Here is a 22,449-nt window from a genome sequence, read left to right on the forward strand (position 1 = left end):
GTGACGCGCGGCCCCGCCCTCCCGCCCGCCCGCGCCGCGGCTCAGCGCCGGGGACGGCGAGCGGGCGGTGGCGGAGCGGTGCGCGGGGCCCCGGGCAGCCCGTCGCTCCCGCGTCTTGCGGCACGGCACGGCGCAGCGTGGCACCGGGGCCCCGTGGGCGGCAGGTAAGGCGGGTGGCTATCCACGGGTCGGTAGCGGCCGGGTCCGTCCCCGCGGCGGGGAGCCGCTGGCCGCGCGTCCGGCGCCTGGGCGGGATCGGCTCCTCAGGTAGCGCCCTGGTGCCCCGGGGTCGCGCCGGCCTGCTGGGGCCTCCAGCGAGCCTGCTAGCCCCGTGCGCCGTCTCCTCTGCTTTAAAGGGAGGGGTCGTCGTGTTTTTCTGTACCGGTTCGGGTCAGCTTCCACAGCCATGCGGGAGGACACCCTCAGGAGCATGGCTGAGGGAGCCCCGGCCAGGAGGAGCCCGTGTAATGTTCTAAAGGTGTCGTAAATATCGGAGAAGGCTGCTGGTGTTCTCCGGCCAGGGACCCGCGGACGGAGAATCTCCTCTCCAGGCACGGGCTCTATCGGGAAGAGGTTGGGAAAGCTGAGGTGATACCATTTACCGTATCCCTAACATAGCCGTTTTGTGCTAAAATGCCTTTATGGTGGTTTTTTTTTCCCCCACTTATAATCGTCCTTAATAAGCTCGGTATTAATTATTCAGCTGACGTAGAGGACAGCCAACATTATTTTCCTTTATATTCCACAGTGAAGTGACAGAGCATCTTTGCCCATTGCAGGTGATTTTAACCAGTGCTGATGTGCCTGGGAGCATGTGTGTGCATGTTCAGTATCTCTCCAGGCATCTCCTCTGTCCTTTTCAATGTAAGAGGTGTTGGAATGTGTATCTCAATTTTGTCCTGTTATTTTTGCCTAAGGGGGAATGGCTAATGGGAGAAGAGAGTGAGAAAAAAATATTAAAAGACACATGTAAGTCTAGTGGGAGTATCATTGAGTCAGTTTTGGTTTTTTCATTTGTTAAACATTTTTTTTTTTACTTTTCCCAAAACATGTTCTAAGGTCTTATACTTTAAATCAGAGACAGTTATTTATAAGAACATCTTTATCCTGAGGTTCAGTGTGTTTCAAAGAAAGCTGTATCCCCTCGTTTTAAGTCTAGGGAAGGGGAGGCATGAAGAAGTTAACTTTGTCCAGACTCATTCAGCAAGGGGTGACAAGACAGGAGTGGACTTCTGCATGGTGACTTAGGCCAGTGAGGCAATTGTTAGACAAAGTTGCCTTCTGGATGGGCTAATGTTTGTGGAACACCCTAATATTTTAAAGCACACCGTTGCTTTCTGGAGGCAAAACATGAAGCACTGTGGGTGACACTGCAAGATACGCCCCTCCTCGCCCCCCCCCCCCCCCCCCCCCCCCCTTATTATCTTCCACAATCTGTAGGCTCCAAAGATCCCCATTAACTGTTTCTGGCTGCCCTACATATTTTAGGCAGGCTGTATCAGAGTAATCATTAATTAATCCCACGGGGAAGCATTTGTCTGTGCTAGTGAACTAATTCTTCATATTCTGACCTGCCCGCCACCCTGACTGAGATGCAGGCCACCAAGGAAAATCCAGTGGGCCTCTGTTCATAGGACTTGCTTGATTTCAGTGTTCTTCCTGGAAAGCACTATCAAATGATTTTTTTCTTCCTTACCAGGATAAATTGCTTGGGGTTTGGAATTTCTCAGTAGTCATAGAAATGCCATAAATAAGGGGCTGAACATGTGAATTAAGGTTCTGTGAGTGAGGGTGGGAGGAGAAAGGGGAAAGGCATAAAGACCAGAGAGTAAGGGGACAAGAAAAGGAGACGCCCATTCCTTGGCATTCAGTGGAGGGTAGCCCCTTCTGGTACAAAACATATCCACAAAGAACAGAGCTGAGGTAACCAATACTCACAGATATTTTCAGGAGAGCAATGGCTTCTGTTCATTGTTGTGTGGGTTGCCTTTGCACCCGGGATTCAAAGTATACCTTTGTGTGAATCGATTTTACTCTGCTGATTAAAATACAAAATTATTTAAGCTGAAAAGAAGAAAATTCTATTAACTAAAATAAATTTTAATCTTCTCCTGTACTTGTACTTTCTTATTTGAAAAGGAATGTTAATTTTCTTTTATTGGTAGTATTAAAACATGTTGGTCTGCCACTTCATGCAGCCATATAGTGGTAAATTCAGTAAGCAGAAGGTGCGTTTTACATATTTATGTTATTCTATAAGCTTAATGTTCAGATTATTAATTTTTGTCTTAGGAAACGGTATCTGATTAGATGATTTTTTTAAATTACTTTTTCAGTATGTGGCACCTTAAATTTGGAAGAAAATAAATCTGCATTTAAAGCCTTGGAGTCTTAATTTTCAATTTTTGAAGTTAAAAACCATCTCAGTGTTTTTTCCTTGGTATAGCTATCACTTAAAACATTAAATATTCAAAAATCAAGATGACACATGTAGGAAAAGGAATTAATCAATAGGTTTTTTTCCAGTTGTCAGCTCCTTCAGAGTTGTGGGATTAGCACGTTATTCTTCAACATCTACTGTTTTATTTATAGATTGAAGAGGAAAAACTAGATTTCCTGTTTCTGCAGCTCCCAGATTGTGTCTTGGCATTGAATGAATTAGTTCAATTTGTTGAGATGAACAGGAAACCGCATTTTCAGAAAAGTCTACTTTTGTCAAAAGCTGATTTTGTGCTTTGCCAGCCTATGGCTCAGCTATTCAGCTGATGACATCTGCCAGTCCAGTACACCGCCATGCTTCAAAAATCCTGGCAGCAATACGTACTGCCTTAATAATTCCTTATAGCCTGCTGTCCTTCAGGGGGTCTGTGCCCTCCCATAGTTCATAATCCATGTTGGCAAGGGGGAGGGTCTCAGAGTTGTTAAATACCAACCTGATGTGAGAAAACAGATGGCTCAAACAGGAGAAAAACCTCTGCAGGACCCAAATGCTGGGAGAGGTATCCCTGGGGCCAGCAGTCTCACAAGGAGGTGAGAGCAGAGGAGATTTAATGAAAAATGTCTGAGTGCCAGAAATAAAACTGTAGGGTCAAAGACATTTTCTGACAGAGGGTTTATGCTAGTTAGCCTTCAGAAAAAATCAGGCTTGCACTCCAGCAGCCTCTGCTTTCACAGAACCCCACCCTTATGGATGCTCCAGGTTCATATCTTTCTTCTCCTGGGATACCAAATTGCACAAAGTATAACCACAATAATTTCTCCACATGCACCACCATCACCCATACCTATTACAAGAAATGCCTGGATTGGGCTGAAACCAAATGAAAACCAGTGTGAGTTTCTGCTTCTCTTGGGACCTTTTTGTGGGATTACACAAAAGGCCTCTTTGGAAATCCCTGCTACTTTCACCTCCTGTCTGCGCATTCTCTCCTGTGTCTGTTTTTCCTTTCATCACCTTTTGTTAAGAAGTCAGAGCCTTTCTGGTTTGTGGCTTCTGGTTTTAGTGTCAAAACAACTCCTGGTCAGCCTTAGCTGCTGGTCAGGCTCTCTGGTCGATTCATCTCTTCAGGGACATTCCTCTGGAAAGGTACTTTACTCTCAGTGGTATCTTGGGGGATTTCAGTCTAGGAGATAATCGGGATATTACAACCTTTCATCATTACTCCTAGGAATTTCATTCCAGTGTTTAAAAAAAATTATAGAAGATACCACCGACACCTCATTCAAAGTGGAGTTTGCAGTGGTGCAAGATGTAGGATATCAACATCAAAGAGTTTGAAACTGGTACGTAGACAGATTTTCTAAATAATCACACCCCCTGCTAATACCGTGCTAATGATACTGAAGCATTCATTTGTCTGCAATTCAAAGTGCTGCATTTTTAATACCCTGGCACCATGGATCTGTATCTGCACTTGTATCCAGTCAAGAGTCCCCTGAGCCAACTAATTCCTGCTGTTGGAGATACCGTCTAAATATCTTAGATTATATTTACTGTGCCGTGCATTAAGCAATCCTGAATCACTCCCAGGGGAATCTTCCAGTTCTCTGCAGTTTTGCTTTTCAGCAATTCCTGGGCTGCAGCCAGGTGTAACTCTTGGAAAGCTCTGATCTGAAGCCCCCAAATATCTTGCATAGTAAAAACCACAGGATGTAGTTCAGTGTGGTATTTTTCAGATAATCCTTTCCAGACTGGATTTACAATTGTGTTTTCCACTGGGCTGCATGTCTGCACCTTCTTGCTCTTCAATTGCAGGTATTTCTATGTGTGGTTTCTCCTTATTTTGTCTAAGTAAAGCAGTGGGGTGCTTGACCTTGCCAGTGCAGAGCAGGGCAGGAAAGAGAGAGAAGACTGAGATGGTCAGGCATCTTCTGAGTAGGAAAGGAAGGAAAAAAGAGCATGAGGTGCCAACACAGGGTCCTAGTTTTCAGTTATTGTAAAGGTCAGGCAAGAGTCCAGCACGCATTATCACTGCATCATTTCCTAAGGAAAGGAAACGGGTCTTGCAGTCCTTCACTGAAATCACCTGCCAGGCAGGTCTCTATAGCTAGGACTGTACTGTCTTTCTCTGCACTCTGGAAAGGAAGGTGAGAGGATCAAAACTCTGGTTTCATGTACTACATGTTTGCTCTGTTACTGTCGCTAGGCATCTGCTTGGATGCCTAGAGGAGGCACAACACCCATTTGATGTGTGCAGCAAGCTCCTAGCAAATCTTCCAATCCCATTTAATACCAAGCCTTCAAACTGAGGATGAATCAGGTATTATACCAATAAAAATAGATGCTTGTCCTGGTTTCAGCTGGGATAGAACTAATTTTCTTCTTAGTAGCTGGTACAGTGCTGTGTTTTGGATTTAGTATGAGAATAATGTTGATAATATACCAGTGTTTTAGTTGTTGCGAAGTAGTGCTTACCCTAAATCGAGGACTTTTCAGTTTCCCATGCTCTGCCAGTGAGCAGGTGCACAAGGAGCTGGGAGGGAGCAGAGCCAGGACAGCTGACCCAAAATAGCCAAACGGGTGTTCCATACCATAGAATGTCATCCTCAGTATATAAACCGGAGGGAGTTGGCCAGGGGTGGCCGATCGCTGCTTAGGGACTGGCAGGGCATCAGTCAGCGGGCAGGGAGTAATTGTATTGTGCATCATTGGTTTTCCCTTGGGTTTTACCCTTCTCTCTTCCCCACCTCCACTCCCACCCCCCTTAATTACTATTACTATTATTACATTTTTTATTGTTTAAACTTTATTTCAATTATTAAAGTGTTCTTATCTTGACCCACAGGTTTTTCCTTTTTCTGATTCTCCTTCCCATCCCACTGTGGGGGGGTGGGGGTAGTGAGTGAGCAGCTGCGTGGTACTTTTGTTGCTGGGTTGCTGGCTGGGGTTAAACCATTGCAATGCTACACCTGATCCCAGCCTAAGGGAGCTGCGCAGGCAGGATGCTGGGCTCAAGTTGGTGACACTCACTTGTTTGGCTGTTCTATGGTAAAGTGTAATCCATCAGTGATCTGGTGGATGGGTTCGGAATTACAATGGGCACCTGCTGTTTCAAGGTGCAGGATGGCCTGCTTTGGCAAACGCAGAAGTGAGGGGTAGAACAAAGGAATTGAGAGAGCATGTCTCCACTTGATTGTCGAGAGATTTTTTTTTATACAAGATTCAGGGACTTCTGCTGAATTTATTCAAGAATCTCATCTAAACCACTTGGTTTGCTTTGAAGATGTCAAACTAACTTCCATTTCCAAGTCATTCTCCTTTTAAAGCCTTGGTTCTCTTCAAAGGCTAATGTGCACGTGGCATTCATTGACATTTTTAGCACAGTATAATAAACATAAAGAAACAGATCTCATGCCTGTGGAGGCAGTGGGAAGCTTTGAGTCCTTTGTCTCAATTTCTCTTTTTTCTAGCAGTCTGGACAAAGAAATGGGGAGACAAGAGAGAGACAGCACTGCAGGCTTTCACTTTTAAAAAGGTAGACCAGTACAGTTTGGGGATTTTGAAAAAGTTAGTATGCAAGAAAATCAATTAGGCATTTCATTTAATATAAAATAAAAATGCACAGCTATACTTGTATGCTGTTTTCCAGCCTTCAGTAATACTGATCTACACAGCAGTTATTTTTCTGTGACATTTAGAAAAGTTATGGAACAACAGAGGAAAATAAAAAGAACTGATTCATAAAACAGATACTCTAAAATGTCCTTGACTTTTAAAAGAATCCTTTGAAGATGTCATCCAGAAACAATTCAGTGATACTTTGGAGCACCTCTCTTCATTACTTTTTTTTGTTTTGTTTTGGCTGTATCCACAGAATACTGTCAGCAAGTGTTTGGGCATCTGACAGAAGGACAGCAGGGAGAGCAAGGGGCATGAGCCACTCAGTGTGGCACCAGGACCAGCGAGCCCTTAATCCGTACTCAAGCAAGTCAAGTCTTGCTGCAGGTGCATCTTCAGTGATGGTCAATCCATACTGGCTGACACAGGTCCAGCTCATGGTGCCAGTGGGATTGGTCCAGAAGCTGCTCAGCAATGTGGGGCAGCACTGGCACTAATGCCACCAGCCAACAGGCAGGAGCCATGTAAATGAGAAGGACTGGGCAAACTTGGGTCTGTCGGCACTTGCCTGCAAAGATTGTGTTGCTTGCCCACTCCTCCCTTTGCTTTTAGCACCCTCTGCTTCTGATGGGAAGGCGTGGGGCAGCAGGGCTCCATTAGCAATCAGCCATAAAGTTTTTGGTGGTATAAGTCATCTTATTGCGTTATCCCCTCTGCTGCAGTGCTCAGCACCATCCTCTGCTTTCTGCAGTCCAGCTTGAGGACTGCTTCTGCTTGGATGCACAGTCAGAGCGTTTCTTGTCTCTCTTTCCAAGAAGTGAAAATGCTTTGAAGCTTGTGGATTAAGCTGTGTACAGACAATGCAGCCTCACGATGGGCCGCTGCCACGAGGGGCAGTTTTTCTCCCCCTCCTTAGAAATTCTTTCCTCTAGGGATAGATGCATGGTGAACCTGATGAGGGAATCTGTCTGGCTGAAAATAACATTTTATTTTCTTTTAAAATGCAAAAGGGTTATTTTCAGTGAAATAAGTCCCCCTGTCAAGCTCACCGCAAGCTGCACAGACCCCAATACTGATAGGGAGGGGCTAGTCTTGCCTTGCCTTTTAATGTGTCATTCATCACAGCCTTGAGCAGTTGCTAGGTTCAAGTAACTCTGTAATCTAGTTTGAGCTATTTCATCACCAAATGGAGAAGGACATTGTCCTCTGTTTCAGCAGGGCGTGATGAGGATGCATATGTGAAAGATCATGTGGAGTCATTTAGAAATTTAAAACAGATCCAAAGCTGTTGAGGGAGCCCTACCATTTCACCCATTCCCAGAATAAGGTCTGAATTAAACATAGGTCATGCCACATGATTTTGTAAGGTGTGGGGCTGCATGTCCTCAATTAGACCAGTGCATTTTGTCATAACAGGATTGATTGGTGACAGACAGATCTGTCCTGAACAGCTGCATGCATCTGATACCATCTATTTTTCATATGTACAATCTGCTAGCAGATAACCCCTTTAAAAATATTAAGGATTGGAAATAATTCTTCAGGTAACATGCATCCTCAGAAACACACGCATGCACATGCACAAAATCAAGAGGCAGGGTTGCGTAGAGAAGGGATTAAGGATAGGGGTGCTATGGAGTTGATCCATGGCTGGGGAATCCTCTCTTAAAGTGTGTCTCTGGGGTAAATTTCTCCTTATCTCTTCCCTGTCCTGGGTAATTCACGGTGCTTCTAAAGCACAGGTTTTTTGTTCTGCAGATAACCCCTGCATGATGTGAGTGAAGACACAGTGCCAGTTTTTCTTGTGTTGAGCATTTTATGTGACTGTAAAAATAAAAATTGATGCTCCTCACTGCTCACTGTCTACATTTTTTCCTCTAATGTCTGCTCTGAGCAGTTATAAAAAGGTTACTTGTGTTTTAGCAGGGATTTAAGATCAAGGATTTTATTAGCTTGCGGGAAGGCTCTTCCTTCCTGTCTGTGTTCAAACCGGATAATTTCTCTTCTGTTAGCAGCAGGATCAAACCCTGAAAACCAATGGAAAAGGCTTCCGTTGACCTAAATGGTGCAAGGCCAAGCTTTTAGGCTCCTGTTATGTGTGTCAAAGACTAATTCTGTCATGAGAAGTGTAAGAAGCGTAAGCAGCAATAGCTTTACTGCATAGTAACAGAAGATTGTGCTTCTAAAAATTCCTCTACAGAGTGTTTTTGCAGAGCCACCTCCCCAGGGTTCTCCATCTGTTTTCACACAAAGATTAATAACAAATTGTTTGGCTAATAAACTTCTCCCTGCTATCCTTGAAATCTGACCATTTATTTTCCCTCCCTCCCATGGACAGTTATTGGATTCCTGTCTGTCCCTGTGCTCTCACATGGGAGACATCACTAGTATTAGATGCACAGCAATTGTCATGCTTCAGCTCCACAGCAAGGCTTTTAAGGGGTGAAGAGCTCAGTGTATGGCTGACATGAGTTGATGCAGTAGATAGCTGTGTAGTGATGAGAGCTGTCCTTGTTCTTACAGGATGTATAGAAAAGGAAGAGAGAAAAAATAAGCTGTGTGTACTCTACTGTGACTTCTGCAAGAGCCCATTTTTTGTTTGCAAATAGGAAGAAAATATTCTTGGGGAAAATGGGATTGTGGCTTGAACCTGTTTGATTCACCAGCATCCCTGCGGGATGTGGGGCTGATGGTGGTGTTTCGAGGTGCTGTGTTCAGAAGTCTGGACCAGGTGGGAGAGCGTATCCCAGCTGGTCCATTGGTAGAAACAGATGAGGAAAGAACAAACATCTGTTGTGAAAACAAGCTTAAGATCAGGAAAGATCTTTGTGATCTTTCAATCTGACTGCTCCCTAATACAAGCCATAGGACTTTCCCACACTAATACCTTTTCTAGTCAAGCACTGGTGACCAAACAGCTGCCAAGATACCCAGTCCAGATTTGGAAGTTTCCAGTGATGGGACAACTTTCTACAGCCCTCTGTGATGTATATCAAGTGACACCTACCACTTTGTTAAAACACCTACCTAACGTCTGGCCTGTGTTTGTATCTTTCAGCTTTTTATCTTACTGCATCCTCCTCTGCTGGATCAGAGGGTTCTCCTTCACCATGTTTTTGTTTCTGATGTAGACAGACTAATATCAGATTTTACTTCCTTGTGCCTTAAACAGAATAATCTGGGCTTCTTCACTTCCTTATCCCAAGGGCTCTGACCCAGCCACAGCAACGACACTTCTTAGGGGCTTGTCTCCCATAGCCCGTTCCCTCCCCTGTTCTGAGCTCAGGAGCAAGAGAAGTAGAAACTGAGCTGCCACCCCTTGACAAACATGCTGTTGAGGTGTTTCTTTCTAGTCCTGGTGGAAATTCACAGTGGCAGTAGCTGCTATAGCGGGGGTGGGAACATATGACATAGCAAAATAACTGGGGGGATCGCAGGGCATCTTCCGGTTATTAATCAGCATCCCACCTGACCAGTGAGCACAAGAACTGGACATGGATTTCCAGTGCCTATCTGTGACAGATTCCTTGCTTCTCCTCTCATAGTTAAGGCTGACATAATCCTTTAGGCTTTGGCGTTGCACTGAGAACTGATGTTAGTTTATCATCTACTGTGATTTTAACCAATGTCACAGCTGTATAAACCTTAAGGAAAAAAAAACTTCAACCACAAATCTTTGCCTGTAGCTTTATGTTGGTTTTAGATGTTACTGGCAAGTCATCTCCTTTTCAAAGCAGTGGGGACTGATCGTGGAACTACAGCCAGGATCTTTGTGAATCTAATCCCAAATCAACTTCTGTTTCTCCAGACCTTTAGTAGATCACCCCAACAGTGATAGTTTTGGCTTCTCTGTAGCTCCAGGCCTGTTTTCAGTACCTCTGGGAGGGGAATCTCACTGTTGTTTCAGGGGCTTATTAGGCTCAGTCATAATTTTTGGATTTCATAGATGCAAGCCATGAAGTTTTATTGCTAATTCTCAAAGAAAAATGTTAGAGCCTATTGTACTTACTGGATGAATTTACTACAAAGAGTGAGTTTATTCCATATAATAAATTTATTCCATTTCCCCATAAAGGCATTTTTAAAAAACACTGAATGAAAACTTACATGAATTCCACTGATGTGAAAAGATCTCGGAGTCCTGCCAATATTAACATGTTAAGAGCCAGAGCTTGCTATCTTTGAAGTCAGTGGATGGTTTGCTTTGGAATTAAAAGGAGGAAGTGGAAAGTGAAGTATTAGATTTCACTGTGAAGTTTCTTGCATATCCCGTTCCTCTTTTATATTATGGTATGTGTAAAACTGGCTATCTACATGATGCTTCCAAACAGATGTAAAGGCTGTGTTCCTCAGGCAGACAAGGTACAAGAACTGTATTGAGAAATTGCTTCTCATTAGCTCATTTATGTTTGGGGGGGGGTTCTGGGGGGGAGGGGGATGGTGGAGGTGATGAGATGCTTTTCCCAGAGACCAGAAAGGTCTCTGGGGAAAAATCCCTTCTTGTTTTTGCTCCATTCTCTGTTGAGGTTTCAAAAAATAATCTGAATTGTTGAGTTCTTCAAAGCCATGTAGAGCCAATTGGTCAGTCTTAGGTGTTAAAGTGACACAAATAAAAGTTGTGTGTGTTTGTGAGAGAGAGCGTACGGGGCATAAATAGTTGATCTAGAGTTCTGCAAAACATTTCAAAACAAACTAGAAAAATCTTGTATCAGTGGGAAGACCAGGACCATGCTGCCACATCTGAAAATGCTCAACTAGTTTCTAGCATCTGTTCAGGTAAAACAATTTCCCTGGCATTGTGTGGGCTATAAACTATGATTACTGTGTTTCTTAGTTTCCTGTTAAAGAGATGAGTTAGATACTAGGTAGAAGCTTAATTATTGGTCATGTGCATTTTTTGAAATATAAATGTGAATGTTCAACAGAGGTCTTCAGAGGTTGTTAAATGTTATTCAGTGTATTCAGATTTGTACCTAAATACTAAATGAATACTTGGCACGGTCAGTTTCGTAATTGTTATGATATCTGAGAACCATTAATCCTGCTTCGTCCATGTCCATGGAGGATTGTCTGTCTCAATGCCTCTTTAATTATATGTTTTTTACTTAGGCAGCTTTCCCACAGATAACAGTGTCACTTGATATTGCTGTTAATTTTGCTTGAATGAGGAGAAAAAACTGAAGCTGCTGTATTTGTTAACAAAGCTTTGAGAAGATTTGGGTTGTTTTCCCTGCACAACCAGGAGACTTGGCTGTGGTTTCCAATTCCCTCCCTAGTGAAGTCATCTTAATAGTAATTTTGCTTTAAATCCACTGTATATACTGTATTTTTAAGGTTTGACAGCACTACATAATGCTAAATTGGTATGGATTGAAACATCATTCATTTTGACATCATTTGATTACTTTTTGTAATACCCTTGCAATGGGCAGTAAATCAGAAGACACTCAAAATGAGAAAGTCTGGCACCAATATACCTGTTGTAATGAGGATGAGCACAGTATTCCTGCTGCAGCTGTCTAATCTAGGCCAATCCCTTAAATCAGTCAACTTCTTTTTCCTCTATGGTTTTGTTTCTGCATTCTCATGTGTATGGGCCAAAACTATTGTCTTCTGTTTGCTTCCAGCATTGCAGAGGAATATTAAATTCACCCAGTAAGCTGTGCTTGTTTAATCTCTTTTTATAAATTATTACTCTTTCCTTTTCCAGTAGCTTTGGTTTGTTACATTTAAAATTGGAACCTGAGAATCAGGATTAGGTGATATTACAAAGCATGTATCCATGTAATAAAATTGAAGTTCAGGACAGTAATAAGGATCTTCAGATGACACTTAAACCAGTTGAAAGTAACCCTTTATGGGAAAACCATGACCATTTTTTCTGCTTGGTAAGAAAAAGACACTTTTTCAGCCTTCTTTGTCATTTTAGGCTGGGAATGGAGTGCATAATTTGGATGTCAGCAGTGGGACATCTTACCAAAGCAAAGCATCCATGGGACCATTGCCTAATCAATGACTTCTAAGTGCAGGACCTGTTAGGTTGGAAACAAGTGCTGCAAGATGCCAAGTGAGGGTCTTGAGAGCAGCAGTGGGATGGAGGAGACAGTGCAGAAAGAGAGCAAGTCTGGAAGCCAGAGCCCTCGCCATGGCTCCATGAGAAGGGCTGTGGCAACCACTGTCACCTTTGATGGGGAAGCCACTATGGACCGGAGGAAAAAGAAGAAGAAAGAGTCTCGTCCTGAGTCAATAATAGTGTATCGGTCAGAGAATGAGAATAAGGTGGAAGAAGAACAGGTGGATGAAGAAGGAGGGGAGAGGAGCTCTGAGGAAGGCTCCAAGTTCCTGGGTCAGTCCATGGCAGATGGTATGTATTCCTGGGAACACCCATTTTCCATAAAGTTTTTTTTGATGCCAGCATACGCTAAAGTCAAATGTAAGTGACTCTGGGACCAACCCTCTCCAAGACTGCGGGCAAGGAGAGCCTGAGTTCATACATAAAACCACTCTGAAATAAAAAGCATTACAGGCTGATCTGGGGTGTCCTTGCAGTTCTTTGCAGAGGTTGGTTGTTGCTGCACTCATTTTTAAATGTATGTTTAAATGTTAGGGTTGATCCAGAAGAATGCTGTGTGTGCTTTAAGCCAATGATGCTGTGATCAAGCTCCTGTCCATGCTTAAAACAACTGCCTGTTAAGTGAAAGGATAGAAGCAAATGGATTTAGTGGCTCTACCTGTGACAGGGAGTTTTACTCATTATCTAGGATTTGCTGTTGCTTTCTGTTTGCATATTCTCAGCACAGCTTCCTCTTTAAGAGTGATTGTTTGGCAAGGTCATCATGGGGCATCTTGGAGCCACTTTCGCTTCTGATGCCTGTCCTGGATACCCTTGCAGGGAAGAAGTGTGGGAGGCAGGTCCTATGGCTAATCCTCTTGTGAATCGGCAGTGCGGGCTGGTAGGGGCTTAAATGTGAATGCATGCTCCTCATCCATCAGCTGCAGCAGATTCCCTCATGATCTTAACCCCTATCCTCATGGCTTATCTGCTGCCTTCCTGTTTTGGTGGGCTAGTTCAGACTGCTCAGCCTCCTTTTAAGAGCCTCTGAAGACCTTCTTTCAAGCTAGTCAGAATTAAGACTGGGAGGAAGTATATTTTAGGCCCATAGAGTTTTTGGCCGGTATCATTGCAGGGACTGTCCTAATGAATTTCACTTGGGAACTAAGCCAGTCTGTGACTTTAACATGCATCCCAACACTTTCCTGTTTGGTGCCTTTGCTGATCCCTTAAAATGCAGATATAATTATATGAGAGTTTGTAAGCTTTTTCTAAACTTTGAAAATTAATTTGGATTGAGATACAGTGGAAATGTAAAGTGAAATACTAGCTATTCAAGTATAACTCCATGTATGGATGTGCTTATTCCAGAACAAGAGTCTTAGTCATATTTCACGCCAAGTGTTCACACTGTTAAGGAATAAATCTATGAAGGTACCAGAGAAAATAGGCATGCCATTTTTGATTCAGTTACTGTGGCTCATCTTTCTCATACACTCCTGCAGCACTTTCCCTTCTCATATCGTCCCTAGTGCAGATGCTGGAGTCTTCTCCCTTGTGATTTCTATCATCTGGAATTCATGTCTTCTCCCTCATTAGTTCTTCCATTTTCTTCTGTGATAATCTTCTTTATACTGCATTGCTTATTGCATTCCATCTTTTTTTAATTTAATTATAACTCCATATGCACTATCTAATTGTCTTTGGGGATTTACAGAAAATACTCTGTACTGAAAATAAATCTAATGTAGATGAGTTTATCTGTGTTTGTAGGTGTCTGGAACATGCCTTTAGACAGCCGCTATGTCACCTTGACTGGAACAATCACCAGGGGAAAGAAGAAGGGTCAGATGGTGGACATCCATGTCACACTAACGGATAAAGAGCTACAGGAACTGGCGAAGTCAAAGGAGCCCCCTAAAGAGGACATGCCTGAGAAGAAGAAATGTGATGTTGGGCTGGACAGAGGACCCCACATTGTTCTCTGGACCATCATCTGCCTCCCCATCATTTTTGTAGTGTCCTTTGTGGTTTCATTCTACTATGGAACCATTACATGGTACAACATCTTCTTGGTATACAATGAAGAGAGGACCTTCTGGCACAAAATCACATTTTGTCCCTTTTTAATCATCTTCTACCCAATTATAATTATGGTGGTGTCTTTTTCCCTAGGCCTGTACTCAGCTGTGGCGCAGGTAGCATGGTCCTTTGGGTACTGGTGGCATGCTGTCAGGGATATGGAGAAGGGCTTCTGTGGCTGGCTCTGCAGTAAGCTGGGTTTGGAAGATTGTTCTCCATACAGCATTGTTGAGCTGCTAGATTCTGACAATATCTCAGGTAGTCTTTCTGGCAAGAGCTCTGCACAGGGGGTTGAGACCTCGGCAGTCTGAGCCTTTGTCCTGGCTGACTGTTTTGGTCATATGTGAATGGTTTTCACCTAGACAATAACACACTGATATTTTTTTTTATATATATATATATTTAAACACAAACTTAATTAATAAAATATTGGGCTGGGAGTGCTCTTTAAATGTCACAGAATGCAAGTGTGCTAGCTTCCCATGGTCTGGGTGGGGAGGTGCATGGCTCTCCAAGGACTTGTCATCTGTTTTAGCTAATTATAACTTGTGGGAATGGTGAGAAAATCCAGGTCTGTGGGGCTCAGGCTGTTTGTGGAGTGGCAGAGATACATGCTGAAAAGTCCACTTCTGTAAAGTGGAACTTTACATTTCAGATATAGGACATAACCGTGATCCGTTGACGCAGTGAAAAGAAGTCTCTACTCAGGGGTTGAACTTCAAGAGACAAGAACCTGTTCAGAGGTGAAGGCTAAATTGCAAAATGTGTGATGTTCCTGCAGTTTTCCTAGAAAGGGTCCTTTAACAGCCCTTCCAGTAAGTGCAGCAGACCTTCCCAGTAGGCTAGCTGCTTAGACACTGTCAGTTTGAAAAACAGACCACTGGAATAGTTGTGCCCAGCCTTTCACTGGGGGAGGACAGCATAGTCCCCAACAAAGGCACGTGAGCTGTACACTGACCTGAAACACACCCATCACATGATGGAAGAGTAGAGCTTGCTCTGTAATGCAGTGCATGGGGACCTGACTGACCTGTCACCAGCACCCTCAGGTGACTGTAGGTGCACAGACAGGTGGTTAGGACACACCTGCATTTGCTGTCTTGATAGGTGCACTGTTAGGAAGGAATGGGCTGTGGGAGTCATATACAGTGTGCAGTGCAAACAGTTGCATTATAGGCAAGAAACCTGCTCTGAGGAAGGGTGATCAGTTTGCAGGTCACTGCAATGTAGGTTTGGACCAGCAGCACCTATGTTTAAGGAGGTGGAGTTGAAGGTGCTTGGGATGGGACAGTGTTACTGAAACAGTCATTTTGTTTTTCAGGTTGCTCTTATGGAAGAGCTGCTGGACCTTCTCTTTCAGAACAGGGGAGTCCCTGAGCCCGTGTTTGTTAGTGCCAGTGCAAATTGCATTAGTGCCTCAGCTCTGGAAATCTGCATCCCACACACACTTCCTCGTTAATTATACGGATGAGCAACGGATTATATATCCTCCTCTCCTCATGTCTCATTTTCATAATTGGTTTGGCTCCTTTTGGGACTTTGCATGGCATCTTAGTGGGCTCCCAGACCAGGCTGAGGTGGCCACCATATGCTGGAAAAAATTTGTCTCTTCAAAAAAAAGATTAGCAGAAATGTTCTTTTTCTGGATTGACTCTTAGGATTCTGGCCTAAGGAGGACACAGGGAAAATGAAAGAGATGTATAACGGACTCTATTGGGGACTGAGTTACATGTCTGAAACATGAATAATTTTCTGAGTGCTCTAGTTCAGCTGGTGTTGCTAGTAAGTCTGGCTCAGCCCTAACCCAGAGGAGCCTACCATTTGCATGCGTGTACGTAGATAATTTGTAGTGTGCAGTCAGTCAGGCTGCACAGTCACTCATGTCTGTATAGATGTTTCACTTCCCCAGTCTCCCTACCAGAGGGGGAGCTGCTCTAGTTTTAGGATGGTAAAGAGAAGCATTCAGAAGCTGGATTTCACAGGAACTAATGCTTTGTGTTGCATTTCAAGGAGGAGCTCAAGACTACACTGTCTGTCCTGGTTAGGACATCTGGGAACCGGTGATGTATAAACAAGTCCATCCAATCCTCTAGGCATGACACTGAGAAATAAGTGAAGTCCCTGCTGCGTCCGTGGTCTGTCCCCTTCTGGGAGGTCCAGCCAAAGCAGCCTCTTAGCGCTGCCGTGAGGATGAACACTGTGAATAGTGTAGAAGCCAAATATCAAGAGCAGGTTTGTCCCCACACTTTACCAATAAAGCAGAGGTGCTCCCTGGGCACAGGTACAGCCAGGCTGTGTTTGCTGCTTTCTGATGCACAGCTTGCAGTTTTTACTGGTTAAGTCTGACAGCTAAGGCTGACACATGCCTGGGACCAGTTCAAGCAGTAAAATGCCTTTCACAGGGCTGTTTCAATCAGGGAGCTTGACGTGCTGCTGAATCAATAGAGAAGTCAAGGATAAGTCATGCCAGTGCTGGCAGTCTGTAGTGACCCAGTGCAGCCACTCTGCTTAATACTCTTCCACATGGAAATTGCAGGCTCCCACATGGCTGGAGGGTGGGAAGAAGTAATGCTTAACAAGCATTAATGGGAAGGAAGGCCTGCTGGCAAGTGTTCTCACGCTTTGCCTAGAGGGACACTGCTGGCATGAAAGGGGTGGATTGTGTATCTTGGCCCCAACAAGTGGGTTTGAGAGAAGGATGGCTGGCAAGTATGCATTGCTGCAGAAGGACAAAACCCAATTCAGCTGTCACTGCCAAACAGCAGCTGTTCAAGGCTAGACGAAAGGCTGGGGTCAGTGGCACAAAGAGCCTTCAGCTTACAGAGGGCTTGAATGATAAATACTAGCTCATTACAGAACACAGCCATGTGAAATGTCTGTTGAGCTGCAGGATTTGCTTTCAGGATTGCAAATAGCCTGCCAGAGTGGGGACAAAACCAAATCTGTGCCTCTTACTGCTATGTAGACACAGAGGAGTGTCAGAGAAGTCATTAATACCCTCCCCCTGCCGTGGCAGCTATGCTGGGATTGGAGGCCACCTTTCTGGGGATATACTGGAACAATCCATTGTGTGTTTTCGAATTTACACTTAACCAAGCTTGCCTCTGCACCTGCTGAAGTCAGGGTGTTCTGCCACTGATTTTGGTTGGGGCTAGTTTAAGCTTGGGATTAGTTCTGGTGCTATTTATAAACATCTTATTGAAAATTTTCTCATAACAAGTCTGGATAGCTTTCTCTTTTGCTCCTGGAATGATTTGCCTGCTGCAAAATATATAATAATTATCAATTGTTGTAATAGAAAAAAGCACAAGTTTTTGTCTTGTTCTACCCTTGCTTTCAGAAACTCACAAGTAATTTCTGCTTATGTGCCACTGTCAAACTGCAGGGAATTCCAGTTATTCTGATTGTTGAGTGTGTTTCTTGCTGCTGTAGTCGGGATGTTTTGTTAAGTAAAGATAGTGTACGTTTGCTGATTGTTATTTTTAATTGCATTCCCTTTTCCCATCCTTGCTGGCCTGGGTGGAGAATAAATATGTACGTGGCTTTAGAATAGTGTTGCTCTCATGTTTCTGCTTGACTTTGTGTTAAAAACAGTGCTGTGGGATGAACACAGTCATTCTATGCTGATAATTGATTACAAGTCATTATCTTTGAAGACCCACTTTAAAGTGTGTCTGAAATGTGTCTCAGTTTTACCTCTTGTTTAACCTGTGCCTATCCAGAACTGTCATATCTCTGGGCTCTGGGTTCTTGTTTGCTTTTACTTCCTAGTGCACAAATGAAAACTTCTGATTTAATTTCATTTCTTGGGTATCTGTTTGGCTTTAGCCCCAAGGATCTGTAGGGAGAGACACGCTTCCATACCAAAATAGAAAATACATTTAACTCTACAAATATGGTCTGTGTGTCTGCGACTTGAAACTGCTATTTACAGCTGTGCTGGGAAGATTTCTTACAACCCCTAAGTACTCCAGCCATGGCTCTGATAAGTCGAAGGAGAATCCACCAAAACAGTTCTTTTGAGGTGTCTAAATATTAAATGATACCCTTGGTGCTCTCCCACACTGTCTTACTACAGTCCTACCCTCCTGCTAGCACAGGGCAAACACATTTGGCATTTTCTTTCTTCTAAGAAAGAGTCATTAATCTTTGGAAGGCCCAAATGAAATTCCTAGCCAAGAGCTAGCACAGCTTAGTGTAACAACTCTTCCAGCCAAAAGGCTACCTGCAGGTGATTTTCTCAAACGGGCAGTGCCATGGCCAATGCAATAGCTGGAAATACCAGGAAGGTGCTTTCAGTGTGATGCCTGCTGCAAACATTGTCAAGGGAACAGGATTCCCTGCATGGTGGGTGTACGCTGGGGACTTCCCACCTCCAATGAAGAACCTGGTGAAGGACACTCAGCTTCCTGGTGTGGCAGCATGAGGTGGAGGGTAGTGAGCCCAGAGAATTAGCTCATTAGTCTTTGCAGTTCTCACCTTTGAGGTACAAGGTTTATAATTTTATAAGATAATGGTTAGCAGTGGGAGAGACTCCTATGGATGACCTTTGCACCAGGCAAAACACACCTGTATGACTGCACCATGTATTTCACCAGGGGGAGAGAAGGTGCTAATTCTGCCTGCTGACTTACCTATCCCATTCAGTTTCTTTGAGAACTGAAACAATCACAGTGTAAACTGTGCTTTTAACCATAACTAGTCTCTTGAATTTACCCTTCTAATCCATCAGGCCCATGCTTTGAACCCCAGGGCTGGGAACCTGCAATTCCTCACTCTGAAACTATCAGCTGCTCCATGGATCTGTGTGGCCATCCCCAGGGATACCTTTTCAAAGCTGCAACTGCTAGTTAAGAAAAACCACTCCAATCTGCTCTTGCACACTGAAGCACGCAATTACACTAGCACTGAAGAGAGAAAAGAAGGATGCATAGCCCACATTCCTGTGCTGTGATGGACACGATTTTGCTCAAAATTTATGCAAGCCCTTTTTGTCCCAGACAATGAATTATTTGTGGGACCAGTGCCTTTCCTGCTTATTTCCAAAGACTTGTCAACATGGAAGCAGTTAGTTTAACATGGATTAATTTCTGAGTAGATTAGTCCATCCAAGTTTATACCCTGTATGGAAATGGAAACTCACAAAAAGAGGTTGAAGCAAATGCAGGGGGCTAATCTGGTTGGAAATGCAACGTTTTAATTAATTTGGCAAATTAGAAGGGATATCATGTTTGCTTTCTTGCCTACTAAAGCATGATTTCTCTTCAAACAGGCAGCCACTTAATGATGCAGGAAGGCTTGTAGTTGTGTGTCGGATCAGGTTAAATTGCCAGGGGGGTTAAAAAAGCCCCCTAAGCATCTTTTCACATAAACAAGTGAAGTGTGACTGCATGTGAACAAGCAGCCCAGAGAAACGAGGCTTGAGGGGCTCTCATGGATTTCCCCCCAGTTCCATTAACTTTCAGTCTTCGTGATTTCTTGTCATTAGACAGTAGCTGAAGTCTGTCAGAATGCATTAAGATAAAGAGAACACCTAAGTCAGGCCAACAATGTATTTGTCCCTGTGTTAAAAAAATGCTCTTGCTTTTAGCATGCTAAAACATTAAATCTTCCCCGCAAAACAGAGAAGCTAAAATCTGTTGTGGTTTGCATCCGTTGAAATTAGGCATGCCATGGATTAATTTGACCTGGAATGCTCTAAGATACAAAATTTCTGCCCAGATGTGATCTCCCTGTCTTAGGGCTCCTTTTCCCAACCATTTCTTTCAGCTGAAAATTCAACTTCACAAGATAAAAAAGGATAACTGCTGAATTTCATAGTATGTTCTGCCTGGCAAACAGGATAAAAACCCACCTCCCAGGCAACATATTCCCTCAGGGCTTGGTTTATTACAAGTTCATACATCAGTAATGTATATTAAGACCAATATATTTGAAGGTGCCTTTGACTATTTTCATATGCATGCCAAATTCTTTCTGCTCCTACAGTGATAAGGTAAGTGAATAAATTATTTCTACTACAAAATAACAGCAAACTGGCTCATTGTGATATAACACAAATATAGCTTAATTTATTCTAGCCTGGTTATCTGAATTGCCTGCACTTGTGATCCTAACAACCCCAAATATTGTAAGTACACTGAATGGCTTTTGCAATATCAGTCCTGGGCATGAATCCAACAGCTCCTAGGGTAGTTGGCCTAAGGAGAGCATGCCTTTTATTCAGTCTGTCTTTCTAAATTACATTACTTGTCCTAAACTATGGAAGTGTCAGCTTCTAATGCTTTCACTATGATGCATTTAAATGTATTTGTAGCAAGCTGCCCTTATAATTAAAGGCAATTACTAGAATATCTTTCCATCATAATGGGGATTTTCCTTAACATTTATCCATGTAAAAGTTCCACACAGAATTAATAAACACAAGCAATTTTAACCTCCATTAATTTATTCAAATGAGCTCCCCTGTGACTTAAGAAATGAGCAGAAATGATTCCTAGTATTTGCACGTAGTAAAAGAAAAAAGGTCAAATATTGAATATAGTAAACAGTATCATCCCAGGGCACATGTAGTGTCATTCGTAAATGACATCTCAGTTCTCACCAAACGTGTTGATAGAGCTACCTTTAGTGACTTCAAAGCAGAAAATAATACTGACTTCTCTACAGTGCGATTACACACCACTGAAGCAATGAATGCTAATATTGAAATGGGCTGTAAGGCAGAAGTTTTATGTGGTGGTGGTGACTTCAGCCAGCCCCACGATTACAGCAGGATTGCTCTGAGGCTGTACTTCCACCCTAAAATCAAGTCTCTTTTGATGGCTAAATTTGCCATTTATTTCCATAGAATGTTTTCCTTGTCTAGTACAAAAATCCTGCAGAAACCAGCAGTTGTCATCTTGATGACTCACTTCTCTCCAAGGAATTCCTGCAAAAAATAACCGACAGGGAAAATTTGAAAGTATTCTTCCCTGCCTCTACACCTGATACTGTCACATGTCTGCTAGTGTCATGGGTTAACATTAAGTTACGCAAATAAAACCCAAACTTAATCCCTTCTTCTTTCCTCTGAAATAGCAGCTCCCTCCTTCACACTGCTACTTCATTCCCCGAAGCCGTACAACCTGGGAATTCACAAGAATCAAAAGCTTTAAAACATGAAAATATTGCAGTGCTCCATTTTTAAAGTGCATTAAAGCTGGTATTTCTCTAAAGAGCCAAACTTCCATCCTTTCAGTCCGATTTCAATCTGCTTCCAGGCATAGGCAAACAAATAGGGATTTAAAATGCGATCCTCTCTCCCAGCTCGTAAAGAGCCTTGTTCGGCAGCTGAAGACTCTCCCCATCCCCTCCTGCAGCCTGGTTGGATGGATAAGGAAGAAAATCCTGTGTTATGAGGATTAAATTGGACCATTAGCCAGTGTTTTACGTACAAGCATGCCTACATACATGATGCTCGTGGGGGGAGGATACTAAAGGCTTATTCTTGCACATCCACAAAGCAAATCCTTCACAGAGTGAGTTATCCCTGCTAACTTGTCCAGAACAATCCTGCTGCATGAAAGTGCTTTCCAGAGATGCTGAAAACAGCTGGATTGCTAATGGCTGCAAACAGAGCAGCCATTCTCTCTTACTGCACAGAGAAAGACTGTGAAATGAAGAGCAAGTGAAGAACAAGATGGATGAGATTCTGCTTCTCCAATCTGAAATAGTAGCAGCTAACACAAGACTTCTGGGCAAAATGTTGTTGTTTTGCTGTGTCCTGTAACGCAGTCTGCATTTTCCCCCAGTTTCTAAGGTGCCATTTCATTTTACTGGCATCTACCTTGTACTTATTATCCCCTCCTAAACCATAGGCTTTAACTTTTTTCAAATACTATTTGATACTCTTTTGCTGGGCTGTTGCTTTCCCCAAAGCGAGCATATCTGACATGAACTCTCTGGTCCTCTCTAGGAACCCAGGTGCTCTGGAGTTTGGTTGAACCAAAATACTTGTATTAATTTTAAAGAAAATCAGACCCTGTACTGCTGATAGTCCTCTGAAATGTAATAAAGAAATCATCTATTGTAATGGATTTAACAACTAGATCCACAAAAGTATACCCATATTATTTCAAGAGTAGAAACACGTGCCAGGTTTTCAGTTACTTAACAGCGGGAAATATTTCATCTCTTGTGGTACCAGGCTGAGTGGCCCTCGCATGGCCTCCTTCAGAAATCCTTTGGGTAATCCATGGATTTAGAACTCATGAAA

At 43.2% G+C, this 22,449-nt stretch overlaps 1 protein-coding gene across 2 annotated transcripts; it reads left to right on the top strand.

Annotated features, from left to right (window-relative positions):
* Window positions 1–20: 20 nt before the first annotated feature.
* Window positions 21–17,994, top strand: TMEM169 (transmembrane protein 169). Of its 2 annotated transcripts, none has more exons than XM_037396347.1 (3): window positions 21–164; window positions 11,988–12,422; window positions 13,884–17,994. In XM_037396347.1, the coding sequence occupies exons 2-3, from the start codon at window positions 12,119–12,121 to the stop codon at window positions 14,501–14,503; spliced, it is 924 nt and encodes a 307-aa protein (XP_037252244.1). In that variant the 5' UTR covers window positions 21–164; window positions 11,988–12,118; the 3' UTR covers window positions 14,504–17,994. The 2 variants fall into 2 exon arrangements, with proteins under 2 accessions (XP_037252244.1, XP_037252245.1); XM_037396348.1 differs by lacking the exon at window positions 21–164 and adding an exon at window positions 3,669–3,783 and having other exon boundaries at window positions 13,884–14,503.
* Window positions 17,995–22,449: the final 4,455 nt, after the last annotated feature.

This window comes from Falco rusticolus, chromosome 8, assembly GCF_015220075.1.
Source record: "Falco rusticolus isolate bFalRus1 chromosome 8, bFalRus1.pri, whole genome shotgun sequence".
Taxonomy (NCBI): domain Eukaryota; kingdom Metazoa; phylum Chordata; class Aves; order Falconiformes; family Falconidae; genus Falco; species Falco rusticolus.

Coding starts and splice junctions, on each gene's coding strand:
- TMEM169 (XM_037396347.1), top strand. CDS start 12,119: ATGCCAAGTGAGGGTCTTGAGAGCAGCAGTGGGATGGAGGAGACAGTG. Junction 12,423..13,883: donor GGGTCAGTCCATGGCAGATG/GTATGTATTCCT, acceptor CTGTGTTTGTAG/GTGTCTGGAACATGCCTTTA.